Source organism: Ptychodera flava, chromosome 5, assembly GCF_041260155.1.
Source record: "Ptychodera flava strain L36383 chromosome 5, AS_Pfla_20210202, whole genome shotgun sequence".
Lineage (NCBI taxonomy): Eukaryota > Metazoa > Hemichordata > Enteropneusta > Ptychoderidae > Ptychodera > Ptychodera flava.
In genome coordinates, this window is record NC_091932.1 from 40547275 (window position 1) to 40571089 (window position 23815).

A 23815-nucleotide genomic window follows, 5' to 3' on the forward strand; every position below is an offset into this window, starting at 1 on the left:
CCCCCCTCCCCCCTGACAATGATATTGTATCCTATTAAACCATGCTTTTGAACATTATCATTATATGCCTAGTTATAAATAATGTGTTTACTTATATTTGTTTAGCTATGTTTACACGTTGGAACTTAATCTTGATAATAAATCAAGGTAAATTGTTGAAGGCAGTCCCTCCACATCTTCCAAAGAAAGAAAAATGAAAGAATTCAGACTGTCTTAGCCAAGAGCAAACCTTGGCAAATGGTATCTACCGTTTAAATTGCTTTACACCTGGAGCAACATGTGTTGTACATTTTGATTTCAGTTTAGTTTTCATGAAGCGTTTTACCTTTGCTTTGCAAATCACAATAGAATAAATTTCATCTCAGCTTAGTGTTATATGCATGTGTACTACCTAGCTGCATGCCTTTCATGATGGCATGATTATTAAGGTTTCAAGGTACACATTCGTGTAGTCTGTACCTTGTACAGTTATAGGCCACACCTGTGCAGTACTGTAGAGTGTACATAAATAATTGTGACACATTGAATACTAATAAGGAAGTTAACATTCATTTATATTGATTTGCATATTGTTGTTGTTCGTCCAATTGAAATAGAATAAAGACATTTCCCAATACCACTTAAAAGTTTACCTTGCAGATTTTTAGTTCTTCATGATGAGAAAGGAAATTTTTTTCATCTTCACATTAATCAGTTCACTCCACCATGTAAGACATGAAATTGAAAGAACATTTGATGTGTATAGTGCTGTGGAGTGGGCATATTCTGTGCGAAATTTGTATTTACAATGTACACAAGTTTTTAGATCTCTCACCATGGTCAGAGTTTGTGCCCTGTCAGAGCAGGCCATATAGAGCTGAAATGTAAGGTATACATTGGGAGGTTTAGGGTCACTGTACACAGCGAATCTTCACTTGTTCTGCAGAGGAAGGCCAACCTGTGCAGTGCTTGGCTGGTTCACCGAGTCAGTGCTCTCCTGCCTCCTGGGTTTCCATGTTCGTAGGTCCGGTTTACTACGGCATGGAAACTCTTTTGCTACATGCCAAGTATGAAGAAGCTGATTTCCCTTTAACCCTTTCACCCTAGTTCCCTGTATACAGGTCCAACTTTACCATAGAAAACAATGGATTTGGACAAACCATGGTGGTGAAAGGGTTAAAATATCAGGTTTAATAGACAGTTTACCCCACCTCATTTTATGCCCCGTTTTGTACGAAGTTAAACTTAAGGTACTAGTATGCACCTCGAAAGTGAAAGACGAGAACATTTGCAAAAAACTCCCTCAGGAATCGTTCAACTCTTCTCTTTCTAAATCAATAACTTAAAATCATTAAAATTATCCAAGATTTACCAATATTCGAAATTCAAAATGGCTACCATTCCTGTGTCAACTCTAAGGGGCAAATAAAATTTCCAACTTTTGAAAAAAACCAAGTAACAGTAACCATGGTTCCTACTAGACTGAAAGATGTATCACTCGAGGGCGCTCTGTACAGGGTAAGGGGGAGGTAGGAGCTTAGAGAGCGCCCTCGAGCAACAGGTCTTTCAGTCTAGGTGCAAACATAATGTACATATTGTATCAAAGTATTACATGTAAACTATTATATTTTGTTTTACTGGTCTTTAGTGTCCATAATTACAGGTTGGTCAAAACGCAAGTTGTTAGGATGGCTTGTGGATGATATTAATTCATTTCTCCCGGTAGATCAAACTTTTATTTCTCTTACCATTGTGATCAAAACATCTAGACTAATACCATATCCATGGCAAAACATGTCCCAGATCAATGTACATTTTGTCCTTTATGACTTTATACAAACAGACGTAGTTAATTTCTTTTTCACGTTATCAAATATTTTATTCATTCAAAACACTGGTCATTACAATTTAAACGTATCAACATAAAAAGACACATGATGACTGAAATTTACAAAACTTCTATGACATATAATTCTTCAGAACATTCAAAGATGGCATTCACGGATTGAATTTAAATATTTGCCTGGATGCCTGGTTGCATAATGCCAGTTGGTGCATCACCTAAAGTACACTACTTTGTGTTCATGGAGTGAATTGAATTCAGGGATGTTCTATCATGTTCAATAAATAGGTGGCAAACTGTGATTGGTGGGTGACCATGATACAGTAAGAATTAATGATGGCTGTGTATTTCTTCTACTTGGCAGCAGCGATAACCGTAAAAATCAGTGACATGAACAGAAAATAAGCTGTACAGCTAAAATAAAACTCACTCAAATTTCGAGAAATCTTTGCATCAGCTATATTCCACATCATGTCGCAAGAAATTTTCTTTCTTTTTGTGTCTTTGTTTTGTGTCGTGTTGACCATGTTCTGTTCAGGTTGGTACCTGGGTGAATTTAATCATGGTTTCCCAGTCATGTTGCCAGAGTTCCCCTTGAACCCTCAATATTTTTCAGTGTAATCATATTAAAGGTATACTGTCACCTGTTCCAATTTAGCCACAGTTACCATGGAAAGAGAAAATCTAACCAATCACAGATTTTAAGCGGGTGGCTGCTTTTAAAAACAGCGCCCTCACATGCGCATTTTGAATGCCAAGGAAGCCCCTTTGACCATACTGTATATGGGCATATTTAGACTACAGGTGACTGTATACCTTTAAGGAACAAATGAAATGGTTTTGGGATTGCCAAACCTTCACTAGAAGACAGTAGAGTTAAAGTTACGGATACAAATGTATATCAGTTGATATGTAGAGTGTACACTCATAACTGATGCATGACAATATCTCTGTTTCATTGACACCACCTTTGTTAAAGTTCAGTTATCCATGTGATATGACTGTCATCTCTTGCCAGTGTATCAGACTCCAACTGCTAGTTTGTGTATGCTGTGATCTGTAGTACCATCATCCCCAATACTGATCAAGGGTGGTAACACCAAAGTAGATAATTCTCAATTTTAGACTGATGAATATTCTCCACTGATAATAACTGACTATTGATTTGCATATTCAAACAATGCTGATTAATACACTTTGCATCAATGAATACTTTTATTGAGCAAATTAAGCATTACATTGGCCAAAGTTCAGGATTTCCCCTCGGTTGCTGTGGATGTCGCATGGCCACGGTCAATTTGCTTTTCTCGTCAGCAGTTACTGGCAACAACCTACCACTAACACAACAGTCTGCTGAAGTTTATTCCTTCAAGTTGTTCAGTTTAAATGCTCACAGACTTGGATAAAATCTACAGTGTATTCTATACAACCCTACAGGATTCAAGGGGAGCATAGAGAGACCACCATAACCAAGGAGAGATCCTAGCTAGTCCAGATGGCTAACGATCACAGTTAACTATTTATCCTTGATTTATTTCAATGACTACTCTGATGACTGATATATGAAAATTTTTTTTAATCCAATGGTCAGATTAGAAACTTTTGTTTGAAAGAAATTCATAGATCCTGATCACTTTTGTTTAACCTTTTCACCACCATGGTTTAGCCCAAACCCATTGTTAGCAATGGCAATTGTGGACCTGTTTACAGGCAATGGGGGGTGAACAGGTTAAACCACAACCTTGTAAGTTCCTCTTCATTTTGAAATTGTTCTTTTAAGCTTACACATTTACTAAGCAACAAACTGTTATTTTGTATACACTGTAAAAATTACTACAATGATCTTACTTGCACTTACATACACTATATGAGCTTATTGGCAACAGCATCTGTGACTGACATCTATAAAAACTAAAGGATTTGTGGAAATGGTCATCCAGTTTTTCCATTTGGCATCCTTGTAAACAGCTGTAACTTTCCAAATTTCAGTTACACAGTACTGGTGAAATATTGTATCACAGTGTGACTAAATTCATTCTTTAAAACCAGCAATGTCATCAAATTCTTTCAAATTTTCTAGATCTGTCTTACTGTCCATGTCAGCAGTATGAGGTGCTCTGTTATCAACAAAATTTTCACTCTCCAAACTGGTCAGTTCAGCAGTTCTGTCATCTGATTGGCCACTGAAATCATGTGACAAATCATCTGCAGACTGAGACTGTGCAAGCGGTTGCTGTGGTAACGGAGAAGGTTGCTGTAGTGGTTGCAATACTGATCTTTCCTGCGCCATTCCCGCTGCAGCTCGTTGCTGTTCTTGTTCATATTCCAGAGCTGCATGTTTCCTTCCCCTTCGTTTTCCCAGTATCTTCACATAATTTGCCGGAATCAATCCAGTTTTTCCATCTACGCTTGCCAGTAACCATCCTCTAACTCTTGGTTGCATTTCTATTATTGGTGAAACAAACAAATTGAACCAATTCATGAATATCAATGATAGAGCCAATAAAATGGATGAGTAAAATTGCAGTTACTATTATCCTCAGAGAAAAATTGGTTTGTGTTATTTTCTCAGCATTGATCTTCATTGCTATCATTTTTGTTACTTTTGAAACTCTTCAAACTACGTTGATGATGTAAAGCAAGGCCTCCATAGACCCTCCAGGGGCTGTGGTGAAACCATGGCCCAAGGCCTCCCTGAGCCCTCTATGGGCTGTGGTGAAACCATGGACCAAGGCCTCCCTGAACCCTCTATGGGCTGTGGTAAAACCATAGACTTAGGCCTCCTTGAACCCTCTATGGGCTGTGGTAAAACCACGGACCAAGGCCTCCCTGGGCCTTCTAGGGGCTATGGTGTAACCATGGACCAAGGCCTCCCTGGTCCTCTAAGGGCTATGGTGTAACCATGGACCAAGGCCTCCAGGGCACTCTAAGGGCTATGGTGAAACCATGGACCAAGGCCTCCCTGGGCCCTCTAAGGGCTATGGTGTAACCATGGACCAAGGCCTCCCAGGGCACTCTAAGGGCTATGGTGAAACCATGGACCAAGGCCTCCCTGGGTCCTCTAAGGGCTATGGTGAAACCATGGACCAAGGCCTCCCTGGGCCCTCTAAGGGCTATGGTGAAACCATGGACCAAGGCCTCCCTGGGCCCTCTAAGGGCTATGGTGAAACCATGGACCAAGGCCTCCCTGGGTCTTCTAAGGGCTATGGTGTAACCATGGACCAAGGCCTCCCTGGGCACTCTAAGGGCTATGGTGAAACCATGGACCAAGGCCTCCCAGGGCACTCTAAGGGCTATGGTGAAACCATGGACCAAGGCCTCCCTGGGCCCTCTAAGGGCTATGGTGTAACCAGGACCAAGGCCTCCTTGGGCACTCTAAGGGCTATGGTGAAACCATGGACCAAGGCCTCTCTGGGCCCTCTAAGGCTATGGTGAAACCATGGACCAAGGCCTCCCTGGGCACTCTAAGGGCTATGGTGAAAACCATGGACCAAGGCCTCCCTGGGTCTTCTAAGGGCTATGGTGTAACCATGGACCAAGGCCTCCCAGGGCACTCTAAGGGCTATGGTGAAACCATGGACCAAGGCCTCCCTGGGCGCTCTAAGGGCTATGGTGAAACCATGGACCAAGGCCTCCCTGGGTCCTCTAAGGGCTATGGTGAAACCATGGACCAAGGCCTCCCAGGGCACTCTAAGGGCTATGGTGTAACCATGGACCAAGGCCTCCCTGGGTCCTCTAAGGGCTATGGTGTAACCATGGACCAAGGCCTCCCAGGGCACTCTAAGGGCTATGGTGAAACCATGGACCAAGGCCTCCCTGGGCCCTCTAAGGGCTATGGTGTAACCATGGACCAAGGCCTCCCAGGGCACTCTAAGGGCTATGGTGAAACCATGGACCAAGGCCTCCCAGGGCACTCTAAGGGCTATGGTGAAACCATGGACCAAGGCCTCCCTGGGCCCTCTAAGGGCTATGGTGTAACCATGGACCAAGGCCTCCTTGGGCACTCTAAGGGCTATGGTGAAACCATGGACCAAGGCCTCCCTGGGTCCTCTAAGGGCTATGGTGAAACCATGGACCAAGGCCTCCAGGGCACTCTAAGGGCTATGGTGTAACCATGGACCAAGGCCTCCCTGGGTCCTCTAAGGGCTATGGTGTAACCATGGACCAAGGCCTCCAGGGCACTCTAAGGGCTATGGTGAAACCATGGACCAAGGCCTCCCTGGGCCCTCTAAGGGCTATGGTGTAACCATGGACCAAGGCCTCCCAGGGCGCTCTAAGGGCTATGGTGAAACCATGGACCAAGGCCTCCCTGGGCCCTCTAGGGGCTACGGTGGTGAAACCATGGACCAAGGCTTTCCTGAGCCCTCTAAGGGCTGTAGTGAAACCATGGACCAAGGCCCCTGGGCCTTCTAGGGGCTATGGTGGTGAAACCATGGGCTAAGGCCTCCCTGAGCCCTCTATGGGCTGTGGTAAAACCATAGTATTAAGGCCTCCCTGGGCATCCTAAGGGCTGTGGTGAAACAAATGCCATTGTAATATGGAAACGTTATAATCTGAGAAATTAATAATAAGTGAAATTAAAGGCCCAATAGCTGTATCTTTTAGCATTATTTTTGTGATTTTACTTCCAAACTAAAACAAGTTCATGGGAATGCACTCATTGAGGGTGTTTATACAAGTATAATAAACTGTCCACTGGTACTGCATGTGCAATTTTGAGCAAGATAAATAATAAACGTTTGCCCAAACATAAAATGGCGCCCTCATGCAAATAAAGCAAAAACACTGTATGTCGTGCATATATGCTTTGGAATCTTCATAGAAACAACAGAGTAGTCCAATATAATGCACAGTGCTGAATGTTTTCCACTGGGACATCATATGCTTTGTTTTCTTTGTAATATTATCAGTTTTTTAAAATGGCGGGAAATCAAAATAACGGTTAAAATTTAAATTTACTTGTCCAATTTTTCAGTGGTAAAAGACTATATCCTTTAAATTTGTAGACTTTAAAGGAAACCAGAGAAAATAGAAAGCCTTTTTCAGGTCCACAAATTTCAAGAGTTACAGCTACAGGGGCTTTAATTGCTAAGTATAAATAATTGATGCATGTATAAATTGACTGATGTCAACATATTGACAACCAACACTGTGGAATTTTTCTGAATACAAACCTACAGAAATAACCTGTAGTTGTCAGAATGAAGGCTAGAATTCATTTGATATGAAATACTATCTATTTACCTTTAGGGGCAACGTTGATAAGCTGTCCAGCACGGAATGATAATTCAGAATTGTTGTCAGTTGTGAAATCATATTCTGCCCTGGCCACGACATGGTCATCATCTCCACTGGCCCAACCATTGGTATCTTGTAGAAAGTAAAAGTCAAAATAATTTGTTTGAACATCTCTTTCTCATCAGTTCTCAAAACTCATTGCCTGACACAGTTTAGGATCAACACGCAACATTCTTTCACAAATGCATTGTTCCAAAATTAGGTATGAAATATCATCTTAATCCATTCACCCCTCTTTCGCTAAGTGGAAGTCCAATTTCACCATATAAAACAATAAGCTTGGACTAAACAATGGTGGTGACAGGGTTACAATACAATCCACCAGTGACTTAACACTTTTCAAGCCAGACTGTATCACTTTTCAATCTATCAAGTTAGTGTTAAGCGGTAGGTATTATGCCAAAACCGTATATATACTGGTATTTCCATCCACTTGGCTTGGTATATTATAGAAGCTTTGCTATGTAAAATCATACTTGCAGCATCTATATTTTCAGTGGTATTCATTATGTTCAATTTCTTGTTAAAATGCAACATATGGGACATGTTGTGCTTCACTTGTTTTAACTAACTTGACTTGATGCTGACATATGAACTTGGCAGTATAAGGGTTTTAAAATACTACTCATTTTCAAATATGTATACGGACCCTAACCCTAATGACTCCCTAGGTTACTGACCCTAACCATGACTCCCTAGGTTACTGACACTAACCCTCATGACTCCCTATGTTACTAGCGATTGCTGAAAAAATGCGCTCTGTGTCCACTATACTAATTTTCACTCTTGTCGAATCCAAATGAACGAACTAACCTTGAGGCGTATCATTCATAGAACTTAGTAACTTCCAAATCAACCATGGTGCACCGATAACAACGCCAAAAAACATGACAATTGGCCATGATTTAGGTCCATTCTTGGGTGTACTCTCCTTTGCTAGTGCTTGAACTTGATTGCTAGCATCGCTCCATGCATCTTCCGGCAGATTTGCAGCTCGTAGTCGCAACAAGACGAGCAGTCTTCGGAATAAATACCGTAGCGTTCTCACCAATGCAAATGCCGATAGCACATGGATGAAGTGCTGTTTGAGTCTGGAAAAATGGTCAGCTACTCCGAGAACAGCACGGAATGAACTGTACACAGCATGGAATGTTGATTCCAACATCATACTCACAGAAGCAAACGCCTGAACAATACTTTCAATGGATTGGAACGCTGCACGACTACTGTTCTCTGCTTGTTGTACAAACTGACTGGGACTTCCAGTACCTACTGCATTGGATCCGTACATACCACTTCCATACATTCCACTTCCTCCATATAAACTGCTTCCGTACATCCCAGAAGAATATGGGGAATAGCTACTGTATCCTCCTCCATACATTCCCCCACCTAATCCACCGTATAGACCTCCTCCCATCCCAGGAGAATACATACTATTGTATGATGAGTATGGACCATATCTATTGATACCAACACCTGTTGTTGTCGGTGTTGGTCTGTTTGGGACTGGAGGTGGCGCTGTTGCTGTAGCCAATGTAGTCGACCGTGGAGTCACTGGTCTGAAATGAATAAACAGATTTATGAATCTTGTAAAATCCTGCCTTTACTGTAAACTGGCAATGCGGCAAGGATATTTCATCAGTCAATAACTTCATATAGCTTTCATAACATCATCACAAATTTCACTCAACTTCATTGTAAACTGGATTCACAGTAATTACATCATCAATATAATTGTAAGTTTAACGTAACTTCCATTCAAAAAAGACTGCCAAGTTATCAGTTACATTGATGGCTCTTTCCTAAAAACAAATGAAGGTAAAAATGAACTTGTTTTTCTGGTAATGACTTTGAAATGGCTGTGCTCTCTAGTATGCCCTAATGGTTGAGAATTACCCCTGGATCTACTGGCAGAATGTTGGGCGGGCTGTTTGTACACTTCGGCATTTCATACCCTCATAACCACTGCCATGGCCTTATCTAAAGAAAAAGCTGGTGTGTATGCCGCACTTTTGATGCACACAAGCCACCACTCTTAAAACCAGATATGAACTGAAAATGCTCACGTGTTTCATTATATATTGCATTTATGTGCAAGTTTGAACCTTTGCTACATGCTTTGCTACATTTAAAGTGTTATGATCAACACAATGAATTTCACCACAGATCAATTCTAAAGGTCATTAAGTATTCAAATATGTAATTAGCTGAAATAAAAATAATTAATTTCTTTGAGTACTGTCATTGTATCACAATATAGCATGTGTAATTACCTTTGGTCAAGTCCTTCAAGCTCTATATGCCAAACCGTGAAAGCTTGTTAGCTATTTATGCAAATTATGAATTAGCTGACATGAAAATGCAAAATGACTTTCAATACTGTTATAACCTGGTATAATGATCAATGTACACAGCATGTTTCGCCAAATTTTATCAAGTAAATGCCAGTATATATCCCTAATTTGGAAGGTTCATTAAATATGCATATTGGGAATTGGCTGAAAAAAATGTCAAATGACTTTCATAATCTTGTATCATAGTATCTTTAATGTACATAGCAAGTTTTGCCAACTTTGGTCAAGTCAAAACAGATAAATATCGCTAATAAATGCGGGATATCGGACAAAGATTGCATTATAAGTGCGCCAACCCAAACTCACTGCATGGACATCACATTTACGAAATCGAAGTCCAAAGTCAACTACGTCATTGTTAGAATAAGAGAGGTTTTCCATCACACGGGAGCATACCACCACAAATTTTGCACAGATGGCGTTGCACTGGCATTGAAAAAGGGTGCATGGGAGCATGGGAACGCGGGCAGTTTCCCTCGCTATGGGTAGGAAATGCATTGAGCAAGACACACTTCCGGGTTCGCAAAAAAAACGAGGATCCCATTTAGCTCAAATATAACTATTTGCTGTGATACATAGCAGAGGCGTATATGTTTGTGATGCTGAGAATAACATCAGTAAATAAATGACGGGTTTTAAAAGTTGACGTTTTTTGCGATGAAACAGACTTCTGAAGGTAGCTCGCTTGGGGAACACGTCATCCCGGCCGCTGTCCGCTTTGACCCCAGTAATTCACACTGGTTTGGTCGGCCCCAGGTACCCAAGTCACTTCGACCCCGTCACACTTTTGCCTACATGTCCACGGAGACGATTCAACATGTTCCACAACAAAGCCAAGACAAAAATTGAAAATATCAATAAAATGGCTTCACAAAGGCTGAAATACACGATACTCAATGAAGTATGAAGTTTATGAAATGAAATCAAAATTGACAACACAAGTGTTTGTCTCGGGTAATACCACTTGAAGTTGAACTATTCTACAGACTGTTTTTTCCATACAGTGCAGTATTTGTCAGTGACAAATTAATCTTTGCAATACATTTTTTGCGATGAGCTGGAAATTTGATTAATATCGATTAATGTACATAAATATTCCGTTATTTACTGGGACACGTTTATTTTCTCGATCCGCTATCTGCGGACTACGTGCTGAAGTACATTGACTGTTCATGTCAATGATCGTTTCTCCCTCTGCAGAGTTTCTGTATCCCGTTCAACAACGCTGTACCTCGATCACACGATAGTGACGCTATGTAGCTGTGCAGTATTGAAACTTATCATAAAATGGCCACCTCGTCTAACAGTAACACGTATTGTCGGGATTATCGTACGGAAAAAAGACTGCAAAAGTAAGACTTATGAATCTTCATCAGAATTGAACACATCATGATTGTACACGAGTATCAACCGTGAATGCACGTTGAGCTCGGCAGTTACACAAGCATGGTACGCTACATGCATAGCCCTACGAGTATGGCGACAGTGTCCGGCTTTGGCTACGCCGCCTCCCGGAGGTGGGAGGCGGCGTAGCCAAAGCCGGACACTCTCGTCATACTCGTAGGGCTAGCTACATGCACTGCCGCGATGCCGATCGTATGCATTCCAAGGCCTATCCCGGAATTTGTTTCACAAACAACCTCAAAGGAGAGCAAACATACTTCTATGGACAATGACGAACACGTTTCTTGGCGAAGCAAATTCAAAACAGTGCAGAAGTACATGAAGTAGGTCATGGCCTTGGACTCTGTGCACGAACCTGATTGGACACTTCAATACCTTTGACCCAAAGTTATTATTCATCAGCACTTCCATGCCATGAGGCTAGGTAGAGAACGTATGTACTCATTTCTGGCGATCGAGCAGCGAGGGAAACAATCAATTACCAAGGATAAAGCTAATTTGCTAAACGATATTTTATCTTGAATAGTGAGTTGAATGAGTAATAAAATATCATATTTTTAATGTTCAATACGAGGTTGAAACACGGAGGGACCGTGGTTGAAACCAGTGCTATCCAGCTGTAGCCAACCTGGACAAGCACATTTCACAGCGCCCTCAAACAGTCGATTGTTTTCACTTGTCATACGCGGCGTAACAGAAAAATTAAAACTTTCATAACTTCATTAATATCCAAGCCACGCCCACCAAAACCTTTTCAGTTCTAGCCATTTGAATTCTGAAGATGTCTACCAAATTTGACTGAAATACGTTCAGCCGTTTTTGAGAAAATGGACCAACAGACAGACAGACAGACAGACAGACAGACAGACAGACACACAGACAGACAGACAGACAGACATCGCTGCGACATATGCTCACGTGTTCACACGTGAGCAAACGAGCCAAAACTGGATCATCAAATGAGATTCAAATAAATCAACCCCATAAATATTATACCTTCTGGTTTTGGGCCATGGTAGTGGTGGGGAGGGCACTGAAGCATTCAAATGTAAAAACTGCCAGCCCAACATTCCTCCAATGGATCAAGAGTTTAGTGAGAGTGGAGGAGTGAAGCTAAAACATATGTTTGCGTATAGTCTCATTTATCCAGATTGCAATTTTGGGCTCTCATCTGGCTACCCTACAAAGTCTGGGGAAAACACATTCAAAAATCCCAAGAGCGATGCATCCTGGGAGCAACTGATCTATGATGTAATTATTATATTTTGAGACAAAGTCAAGGAAAACATATGTTCAAAGTTATGTAGAAGTGGCTTGCAAAGTCCCACCTTAATAATCAGTGTTGACTTTTATATCCTGGATGATGGATGTATCGTACTTGTCCATAAACTGACCAAAGCCATAGAAACTGACTGACCATAGTCACACTCATTTCTAAAGAGGGACTTTGAAAGCCACTTCCAAATAACCTTGTAGATGATGCTATATATTCTGCGACTTTGTCTAAAACATAATAATTCCATCACTGATCAGTTGTTCCCAGGATTCATCACTCTTGTCCATATCGCGCCATCTTGCTCAGAGATTATTTCATGGGATTTCCCCAGACTGTGTGCAGGCAGCCAGATGATGAAAGCCCAAAAGTGCAGTCTTGGTAACAGAGACGAGTTTGCACTGTGATTTTATGACTGCCTGATTTCAAATCAAGAACTGTGATTAAAGAAAGTGCCTGTACAGTTACATGTAGAGGCACTATATTTCACAGTCATGAAGTTTAAAGGTATACAGTCACCTGTAATATAAATATACCCATATATGGTCAAAGGGGCGTTCCTTGGTATTTAAAATGCCCATGTGAGGGCACTGTTTTTAAAAAGTGCCCACCCGCTTAAATCTGTGATTGGTTAGATTTTCTCTTTCCATGGTAACTGTGGCAAAATTGGAACAGGTGACAGTATACCTTTAAGTTACAATATATAATATGTACAGCATACTACACAATCTATTGCATGATCTAGGTGTGTTGTTTCTTGCTGTTCACCTTTACATGTATTCAATTGTTACAGTTTTTATCGTTGCTGTACTTCTAATGTTAAAGGGATATAGTCGTCGGAACTGCACCTGTGCGAGTTTCTTGTTTACAAACAATGTATTTCGTAAACGATATCAAGATGCACCTCATCATCATAGCTGCAACATTTAAATTATACAATGATAGATTATGACAGACATGTTTTAACTGTCATCAATCACCATTGTGCCTTGGATACATTGTTGCCATGGGTCGTATGGGTCCCATACGACCTTTGAGCGCAGTTCCGACGACTATATCCCTAATGTTAAATACGTACACAAGTCTACAAGGCACATTGATGTCAGGACCCTCACAGAAAATATTCAATATATCATCCTTCTCTAAGTCAAGTACACCATGGAGCTAGAAACGGAGTACACCATAGAGACTCAGAGTCTTTTGATAGCTCCATGCTCAGAGGTAGTTTGTGTGCTCATTTGTGCTAGCTCCATGGTGTACTGCACCTCCATGTTGAGACTTTCAAATTCACCTTTATTTGTAAAACGGGTTCGAAACGAACATACTGACACTAGACTGTAATCCTTCTCGTGGCTACGGGGTCTTATTTACGTCATCTATCTAACTTTCCGATGGTTCATACTATGATACTCCCGTAACCAACAAAAAGCTGAAACTCGACTGGCGATTCCTGACCTTGATTTCTCTGCAAAGTTTATTCACTTCGACTTCGCCCTTTGACCCCTACATTGTACATATACACAAACTATGTAACTTGCTTGTGGACGAGACAGATCTTAGACCAGAGCCCCTTCCAACCCACGGCAAAAGGGACAGATCAAAATTAAATATCACTCATTTCATCGCTTTACTTACACATGTGCCGCAGCGCTTGGTTCATTTCCGATGTTGCGCTGGTTCTGTCCAACGCCGGATCTCTCCCATGGTTTCAGAGGGGCTGCCATCTTTCTTCGCGGGTATCAGTTAATCGGCTCGCTGCGTTGTGTGTCGCAAAGTCGCGGTGTTCGCGATCTCCCTTGTTTACCTTCACTGATGTATAGGCATTGCCAAAGTGGGATGACTAATTGTGATCAGCCAAGAACGATGTTTGCGGAAGGGAAGTTTGGTAAAACCCCGACATCATCGGATTCACATAGATTTTCACACAACCAGGTAGTCTCGGTGACCCAGACTCTCTGCTGAGGGCGCTGTCGCTTCCGCCCGGAGAAGAGAAAGAGGCTTTCCTCATGGACGAATATATTATAAGATGATGAACAAAGCTGGGATTTTATCAAAGTTTCAAGCCTTGTAAGACTTGAAGGAGAAGAATGCATTCTGAATGCATTTACATGATGATCTTTGGTTTTTTTTGGCCAAGTTGCATTTTAATTTTAACGCATTCGCAGTGATGTAGATTTGTTTTTTGCAACTTTGTTGAAATAAATTTATCTTTTTCAAAAAAAAAGAAAAAGAAAAGGGCTTCTATATACTCCTAGTACATTGGACGCCCCAACAGGCTGCCCATGTTATACATAACTCATACATATGCAGCGATTTTATAGAGTTCTGCTTCGCAGAAAGGAAGCTCAATAGTGATGAAATACTAACTCGGTTATCAATATTTCATAATTACAATGTATTATTTTTAATAATTATGAAAAAAATATCATATTTTAGACTATTCATTTCCAGTTGGCCTGTGACCATTCAAGAAGATCTAGATTTAGTGGCCTTATTCTCTCAGTCAATCACCATGCTAAATCAAAATCATACTTATTTCTGTAAAAACATGATTAGACTCATCAAAGAAGTAAACTGGTCAACCCTATTTCAGACCATGAATGCAAATTTCCTGATATAAACTAGCTGAAACACAAAACGAATGACACATTCATGTAAAACCATGTAAAGGAAACAGAAATTGCCTTGGTAATGACAATTGTTACATATGGTACTATATTAGTGTACCTTGCCTTTCATCTCCTACCAAACAAAGAAATGTTTTTGTTTTTTTTCCTATAAAAAATGACTGTCCTGGACCTAACTGTCCGGAAAAGGTAGTTACTGCCTCCTCTGAATATTAAAACCCACTGTCCAATAGGAAATTGATTTCTGAGGTTCTTTGTGAGTACAACTGTGTGCTCCATAACGACACAACTAATTTGCCACAACACTACAAGGGTTGTCCGGAAAATACCCCTTCAAATTATCAAACAGTACGGTACTACAGGTGAGGAATCCTGCTGATCTTATTTAGCAAACCACAGTAATATTCTTACATAGAAGTAGCATTTTTGAGTGGAAAAGTTCAAACTCTAACATGACACAATGCTCCCCAAACACACAGACAGATACTTAAGTAATAATGTAGCCTTGGCCCGTAATGCATGAAAGCAAACTTTGCACGACATAATGTACGAGGTGAAGCCGAGTACATTTTGTTGTGCAAAGTTTGCTTGAGTCCATTGGCTGGGAAGGGGTACATTATTGCTATTATTTTAAAGTTTTGGCAATGCCAGTGACTTTGCAAATGTAGAAACATCTGGGACCACAATACTGGATAATCGGATACACTATCAGTAATAATCTGAGGGTATGACATCATAAAAATTCACTGGTATTGACAAAGCTATAATATAATAAGATATACAACACCTGGATAACATATTTTGCAAACGTTACAACATTAATCTTTATTATACTACATACATAACAGTCACATCTTTGAGAAAAAAAAACAAATCAAATTCAAAGGAAAATACTTCATTGTTTTTACATGGCAGTGCACTTCCTTTGGTACTTTCAGTACATTAAGTTGAATAGACACACCAGTAATTGTTTATTTTATGGTAGAGTTTTCATATTTTACATTAATTTTGGCAATTATTGTTTCATACGAAAGGCTGTTTAGTTTATCTACAGACCAAATTTTTTTTTAGTCATGAGCCAATATAAACCTGCTTTAATTCTGTGGGTAGACACGATTTGAAAATGGTTTGATGGCACAATTTGTGGTGTGTACCAGACATGATTTCATTATAACATTGGCAGAGCATGAACAGATATTTGAAAATACCCACACATCAAATTTCAGTCTGAAGAATAATTAAATGGCTTCACCCATGAAACTTTTTGTCCATAATAATGAGAAAAGGTAATGCCTTTGTGTCTCTTTTGGTATAAAATCTAGGCCCTAGTTTAAAGGCTTCAATGCACCGGCTCTAGCAAGTCTATCAGCTTCTTCATTTCCGTGGATATTCTTGTGTCCTGGAATGTGCACCTGGAAAATAAATCACAATAAGATAATTTTGTCAACATTTTTGTAATCATGTCAGCAAGATCTTGGAGGAAGTTTACACGGACATAAAACTTGACCGAATCGCTACAACCTTTTGTATCTTACTGTATAGCTTTTAGATGAATATGTTTATCACCTGACTTAAGGAATTGTTGTGTTATTTTCACTAACACTGCAGTCTGACTCTTTTGTTCAACTTAATACGTAGTTTGTTCACTCAATAATATGCTAATTTGCCATCCCTGAAATTTTCCACACTTGCTAATGAATGTAGACACATGATTTGTATCCAAGCCAATCTTCTTAATCTATGTAGTTTATAGTTGAAACTTAATAGTTCAATTGGTTTTCTTTACTTTTTTCGCTTGAAATTTTGTGCTACCCTTACACACAGTCACCATGCCCTACAGTATGTCAAACTCACCCATGACACATCAAGCTCGTTGCATAATTTGTCAAGTTGTATGAGTTCCTCTTTGTGAATCACTGGCCCTGTCTTGGTTTTCCATCCATTACGTTTCCAGTTGTGGATCCACTGTGTGATACCTACGACAATGAAAGGAAATTTACTGATCTGTGTTGCTGTGGATCAAAAATGATCTCTCGTAAACATCACCAAATAACAGACTGTATCTTTATGAAAACAGATGTACAGATGTATGCAGTGTTCACCTCTTATTCATCATCAGTAATATGTGCCTGTGAAAAGCAAGGACCAACCTTTCACAAAATCTATTACAAAAAGATAGCAAAGAGGAAGTTACCATAGCAACCAGCAATCCCTACATCTTATTTTGTTTAAACCAGAACTCATGTGAACTTCTTTGCTTTCCTTATCATTCGAATAAACTTGCACGGGTAGACAACAAACGGAAGCTGGCAGATAAATGTAACTGATTGTAGTTGTTGGAATGAACACTTATCAAAACTAAGTACTTTCTGTGCATAAATCACTTACAATTGATGGTGAACATGCTGTCTGTGTAAATGGCTAAACTTTTAATATTCATTTCTTTGGCGGTTTCCAAAGCTCTCACTGCTGCCTGTAAAAAACAAACACAGGATGTCATTTACAGGAACTCAGAGTTTTTCAATTGGAATGTCAAGATACTGGGACGCAAATTAGTTCTCATATTTTTGGATAATCTTTGTAACAAAATATCAATAATTTTGTGGCTGAATATTTCTCTGTTTTAAGGTAGTGTGTAGTGTGAAAGTGAAAGGCAAACTTCTACTCAAATTTTCTTCAATGAAATGTTCAACTATTCTCTTTTCAAATCAAGAACACAAATCAGGGGTTACTATGCAAAATTTGGTCTACAGAAACAAATTAACTGACATACATTGATATTTGAAATTTAATATGGCCGCCATTCCTGTGTTACCTCTAGGGGAAATACAACTTAAATTTTTCAAAACACTAAATATGATAAAAAATTTTCTTGCACCAAGAGCTTTAAAATGAGCCCCCACATGTGGTAGACCAGAAAAGTACTGAAAAAATCGAGAGCATTAATACATGTGTGTCCCTGACATGCATTTTACCTTAAGTTCATGTGTTGTACATGTAATCTTACACGTCTGCATGAAATCTTCATACTAGACCTGCAGATTTCATAAATGTAATTTTCAAAAATGTTTGACTCAGAAAGCAACAGCAGCTATAAAATCTAAATAGATACGTACAGTGGTACATGTGTCTACTCACCAACATCTCAGCTCTCTGGTTGGTTTGCCTGCCATCTATTCTTTCACTGATATTCTTGGGATGTTCAGGACCCCAGTAGACACCAAGACCAGCTCTGGCCCCATTCCTACCATTTGAACTACATGCACCATCAGTGTACACAACAACTCTGTCAACTGAAAACAGGGATTTGTGAAAAGGATGTATTTTCCTGGTTCTTTCACTGACATGTACCTAGAAACTGTACGGTAAATTCTGTAGTTCAATATGGAACTGATGATGAAAAGCAACAAATTACATTATAGCAATTTGATTATCTGTTAGTTTGTCATTTCTCACACTGATAATAAAGGCAAGATGCAAGTTCACTATCAAGAAGCAACTTAAGAAATGAAGAGCTTATCTGCCATAATTTCTTTTTGTGATGCAACAAGGACACTATTGTCAAAGCTGAACTAATACATTGAGTTGAATGAGCTTCAAAAAGTAGACAGATAACATTATTACGTAAGAAGTTTGACAGTGAAATGTGTCTACATAAATTAGGAACAAAATATATCAACATGCCAAACTTGTTTTTAGGTGGCTTTATTAAATAAAAATCTTTTTGGTAGTTTTTCACACAAAATCATTAACGTTTTTCACACAAAATCATTAAAGTTTTTCACACAAAATCATTAAAGTATTACATAAAAAGTACCTATTTCCTATATCCCACCAAGAGATATATAGCAATGTTCAAGTATGTATTTGTATTGTTTCAGTTCTGTGTGTTTTTTTACCTTGTGGCAGATTAGATGTAAGGAAAATTGAAGACGTCAAACAAAGAATTTTATTAAAGGCCCCTCAGTATTGCATGCTTACCTTTATTTAAATCAATCTTCGGACGTTTCTTCTGTCTGTTACTGTTACTATCTGTTGAAAATGAACGTTTGCCTGTACGACTCTGATTTGGTCCATGCGAGCTCTGATTTGGATGTTCAGAAACAGAACTGCATTGTGTTGAAGAGCTTCCCTTTGTTGTAAATGATACAGTAGATTTTGCTATCCTCCCAGTTACACTGTCAGGCTGGTTTGTTTGTTGATGATTTTCTCCAGTTTGAGTTGCATTTCCAATGAATGCTTCAGCTTCATTCTGAGTTGGAAATTTCTTGAATCTTGCACCTGAAAATCCAGTAACCTGTTTCTGACAGTCATCCCTGCACAACAAAAATAATTTTATCATAGCGATAAATGATGTCATGATTCAGCATTTACCATTCAAGAAAAAGCCAATACATCTGAACATTGGGCTTGGCATATCATCAGTGTATTTATATGCGTCTGTTCGTTACTTGACAGCCCTCTCCCAGAACATGTTGGAATCTGGAACATGAGTAGACTGAAAGAGTCTGTCATACCAAAGCACTCCATAGTTGTGTCACAGGTTCTGGAGCGCCCTCACACAGCAGAATATTTCAGTCTAGACTGTGGGAATTCAACTGGTATCATGGTGTCTTTGTTGTACAAGCAGCGTTTTTGCTAAGGGCAGCAACCTAGTAAAAGTTAATGACATTCCCGTCATTTAATGGGAGTAGATAAATACAATTTAAAGTGCGTATAACACATGTTACCCAGTTTCAAAATCATTTACCAATGTTTGCAATCTATAACAAAGTAATGTTTTGGTCACATACATTTGTAATAACATCGAATAATACAACTCATTCCACTTTAAGTGAAAAAAATGCACAACAACAATAATATATACATATACATTTTTCTCAACGAGCACGAAGCCCTGGACCCCTGTCCATGGAACCCCAATGTCCGGAGTAAGCTTCAATTCTTTCAATACCGCATGAATCAAACACAGTGTTAGGGAAAAACTAAAGTATACTATTAATTATACTTTCTTCTTAATTTGCCGTGTTCCCACATCCTAACAAACTACATGGTCAATGATTCCAGTGACAGCAATTTGAGGAAAGCTCTAGTACAATGATGGAGGGACTGAGCTGGTACATGTTCGGTACAAACCAGTGCCGATAGCATTGGTTTCCATTATTTCTTCAATCATTAAAAGTGTCAATTCATGGACACTAATGAAGCTTTGCTGTTCAGTTTTCTCGTTAATTAAATGTCACAGGATCCACACATCACTGGGACCATCTGCAAATGTCTCCATGGTGTTTCATCTGACTGTAGATAAGTTAGTGCAGTGTGTTTCTCTGTAAAAATACTCCTGTCCACATAGTGTCTTAAGACACAAGACTTGTGTTAACTGTCTGTACATTCAAAATCGTTGGCAGTGATGCTCACAGAACAAACAGTGACACTTGAATACTGATTATCAGGGCTGTCAATTATAGCCGGTCACCGGCGGCAAATCGCCGTCTGACACAGGTCTTGCCGCCGCCTGTTTTCCCTATTCAAGGCCTACAATAATGATCTTTACACACGTTATGAATTCTTTCCTGTCCAAATTCTACCGTTGGCTGCGCTGTGCTACAGAGGCGCAGCCCCTAAGGCTCGTTGGTAGCCGATTTCTGATTGGTTTTAATCGGTACTGTCAAAAAGCTTTACGTGTTCTGATTGGTTTTCGGACGTACACGATCGATATGGCTACGAAAGTCGACAGCCTCGTTGGATTTATGGGTCCAAAAAAGACCCCCGAGAGGCTCACACTAGCTCTGGATATAAAAGTAATGTCAATATTTGTAAATCATTTTATTTTTTTATTTTCCTGAGGAATTTCAGTGATCGGGGGTTCAATCCATCAATGGTATAGCATGCAATGCAGATTTCACGCCGCGTCTGAGCAAAATGCCATAGCATTACGTGTATTTAGCGACTGGAATTTTTGATTTGTTTTCCCGTTTGCAGATCGTGAACGCTCTTTACAATGAGTAAGAATCGTTTACTCAACGCAAAACAAACTTTGGTGGGATTGACACAATTTTTAGTGAGTTTTGACTACCACTGAATTTGTTTGCACCAAGCCGCCGTTCTATGAAATGTATTAATACGGTAGTAAATGCTGTGTACTGTGATTGTTTCGAAGGCCCGAGTATTGAAGTTTGATAAATATTTTCCGACATCCGAAATCTTTCCTCAAAAGCAAATGTCGGTATTCCGATCCTTCAAAATCATTTACCAAGACCAACATTTTTTAATGTTTAGGGCAATCACAAAATTTAGCTAGGCTTGACTATATACTTTCGCGGTATCTTGCACGTACGTGCGGCGCGGCGGTAAACCATGTTTTGGATATGGATATAACATGCATGTAGTGAGCCTACCCACTTGGCAGGCGTGGGTTTCGACAAAACTCTGACTATTGTGAGGGATATCAGAATAGATACTATGATAGTCATCAGGAGAAAATATTTGATCGTTAACTTTCACACGCAAGGATTTACTACGTAAATAAATCAACATACTCTCAATCTTGTCAACTGAGAGGCCGACGGACAACGAAGGCACGCAATTCATTAGTGGATGTAAACTTGAGTATTGTAATTGTTTGTATGACGTAGCGTCTACTCAAATTGTCTCTGGTAATGGTCTCGTATTTACCCCATTACATTTGTAAATTTTCACACTGGAAATTCATAGCCGGTAACTCTGACGAGAGGTCTTGAAAAAGACAAAATAAAATTACAGCAGTATCAACCAGACGCAGATCGGAATTTTTTGTCGTGACGTTATGACATCAGTTTTACAGTGGGGACAAGATTTTTTTAGATTCTAATACGATTAGCTGTTTTGAATGGGAACGTATTACAATTATTGAATTACTTTCTGCAGATGTTGTTTCTTAAGAAATAGTTTCTGCAGGTGTAGTTTCTAAAGCTACATCTGAACACGGTCTTTTGTGGAGGGACCGTGATCTGAAGAAATAGTTTTTGCAGATGTGGTTTCTGCTGAAGCTACTGTTTCATCAGCCTGAGAATCACACAATATTGAGGTATTGTCAGCTGGTACTGCTATACCGATACAAGCCTTGGGCTTAGATGAGTACTCCAGTGATTCTGATTATGGTTCAGATTATGATCTTTATTAAGCAGGTTGTAATTCAACACAATTTGTAGGCAAATAATAATAATAACCTGGTGTATCAATAAACATATAAACTCTGTAATACTTCTGTTTGTCTTCCATAATTTATTTCACAAGATTCAATTTCATGTTACTTTTTATACTTCAGTTATAATAAACTTGACAGTAAATTGCCCTCAAAAGTGCAAACACAGGCCACCAATTGAAGATGAATAATTAGAAAAGCTTCAGCTTCAGGAGGGGGACACCCCCCTCCTGGCCTCCCCCCGCGTGCGCTTGCGCGCACGCCTTGCTCCGCTTCGCTCCGCACAAGGCTGTACCCTCCTGTTCTTTCACTTGTACCCTTCTATTCTGAAAAACATTGACAGCCCTGAATACTGATGATGGTGTTTATTTGATGTTTTTTTCATCATTATTCTTAAGTTTGGGAATTTCAGTGTGTAATGAGACTCCAGGGACTGGAAGATGTACCTTTACACGTAATTGTAACGCTTTATCACTACCATATCGTATAACTGAGTTGCATGCACCAAATGTTGTGAACCCAGCAATCTCTGATCAATGCATCACAACATTTGTCAGTGAATGTGGTCAGTGAATGTGGTTCGGCCTTTACTGCCTATAAATGCACCACTGGTGCCTGAGCTGTCAAACGCTTGGACAATTATCATAGGCAATTGTTTATTACATATGTACCATGGATGTAATCTTCTGGTGGTACATCCATGGTTACAATATATGTAATAGTCCTACCCACAACCAGTTAAACCCTCAGGCCGGCTATTAAACCTCTAGCTCTGCGTGGCAGGGCTGTGTGTTACCTGCGTTAAACGGTCTCCCATGTGGTTGGAGGCCGTATAACGCTGGTAACACACAGCCCTGCCACGCAGAGCTATTAAACCTCAAGCTACTGTACTGTGGCTACCCTCCTAGCTATATGTTACCAGAAACTCACCACTCAGGATACAGTACTATTATTTCTAGTAATGCAAGGGTTAATACCACAGGTGCTTGTGAAGTCGAGCACCAAAAGATATACTTTCATAGTCGCTCAACTTCACAAGCACCAGTTGTAATGGATGGGCACACAGAAGCGTAGCCTACTTGCTGTTCACTGTGGAAAAACTGTGACTAAATCATGCATGATAATACTGTTAATAAATAGAGAATGTGATGCAGGCGCTCGGCTGGTCAGACGTTTGCTGCGTGCCCACTCCCCCAATACAACCAGCAAAGGGAGTGGTAGGGCTACAGATCCGCAGCAAAATCAGAAGTATGAACGCACGGGATTCGCGTGCGCCACGCCAGGCGGTACACAGCAGTACAGAGGAGAGCCGCGTCGAGCGCCCGCAGTTGAACACGATAACACTCAGTTTCACATGCATACGAGTAACACTAACCATGTTGCATAAATGCCAGGTTTCCTGCCCACCCGGACGGCGTAAAACCATCTACCCATCGTACACAGAAGCAAACGCCGACTTAAACTTTGTATCATCAAACTAAGTCTTGCCAAAAGTTCATGAATTAAGAGACAAGTGTTACGACGTTGTCAGTAAGCAGCCATACACAACGATGCTGAAGTTATTTTCGTATTCGTTTTCGTATTCGTTTTCGTATTCGTATTCGTATTCGTATTGGAGTCACTGACAGAAATTGTTATTTTTAGTCCAGGTTTCAGGTATGAAACGTGCAATATACGATATTTACTGAGGTTTAAATATTGTGATAATTTGTTTCGTAATTTCATCTGCCAAATTTGGTTAAATTTACATAAATTTGCATTTGTAGATTTTAAAGAATTTTGTTCACTTCATTTTATTTGAAAAAAAATACTTAAAATCGGTTGGGATCTGGTAAGGCAGCATCTTCGCTT

At 39.9% G+C, this 23815-nt stretch overlaps 2 protein-coding genes across 2 annotated transcripts; both read right to left on the reverse strand.

The window, feature by feature from the left end:
- Positions 1-1832: 1832 nt before the first annotated feature.
- Positions 1833-14111, reverse strand: LOC139133931 (peroxisomal membrane protein PEX13-like). Its single transcript, XM_070700729.1, has 4 exons — positions 13790-14111; positions 7934-8682; positions 7067-7192; positions 1833-4267 (listed from the first exon to the last, which is right to left on the reverse strand). The coding sequence occupies exons 1-4, from the start codon at positions 13876-13878 to the stop codon at positions 3855-3857; spliced, it is 1377 nt and encodes a 458-aa protein (XP_070556830.1). The 5' UTR covers positions 13879-14111; the 3' UTR covers positions 1833-3854.
- Positions 14112-15580: 1469 nt separating this feature from the next.
- LOC139133932 (ribonuclease H1-like) lies at positions 15581-23531 on the reverse strand. The gene is made up of 6 exons (XM_070700730.1): positions 23340-23531; positions 18763-19097; positions 17920-18074; positions 17170-17254; positions 16636-16757; positions 15581-16193 (listed from the first exon to the last, which is right to left on the reverse strand). Exons 1-6 carry the CDS (start codon positions 23435-23437, stop codon positions 16107-16109), a joined length of 882 nt encoding a protein of 293 aa, XP_070556831.1. The 5' UTR covers positions 23438-23531; the 3' UTR covers positions 15581-16106.
- Between the last annotated feature and the right edge of the window lie 284 nt (positions 23532-23815).

Excerpts from the sequence above, each read along its gene's own strand:
- LOC139133931 (XM_070700729.1), bottom strand. The coding sequence starts at position 13,878 with ATGGCAGCCCCTCTGAAACCATGGGAGAGATCCGGCGTTGGACAGAAC. Across the intron at positions 8,683-13,789 it reads CCAAGCGCTGCGGCACATGT|ACCAGTGACTCCACGGTCGA; the intron begins GTAAGTAAAGCG and ends TATTCATTTCAG. Across the intron at positions 7,193-7,933 it reads TATGAATGATACGCCTCAAG|ATACCAATGGTTGGGCCAGT; the intron begins GTTAGTTCGTTC and ends ACTTTCTACAAG.
- LOC139133932 (XM_070700730.1), bottom strand. The coding sequence starts at position 23,437 with ATGATACAAAGTTTAAGTCGGCGTTTGCTTCTGTGTACGATGGGTAGA. Across the intron at positions 17,255-17,919 it reads ACCAGAGAGCTGAGATGTTG|GCAGCAGTGAGAGCTTTGGA; the intron begins GTGAGTAGACAC and ends TGTTTTTTACAG. Across the intron at positions 16,758-17,169 it reads CAGCATGTTCACCATCAATT|GTATCACACAGTGGATCCAC; the intron begins GTAAGTGATTTA and ends TCATTGTCGTAG.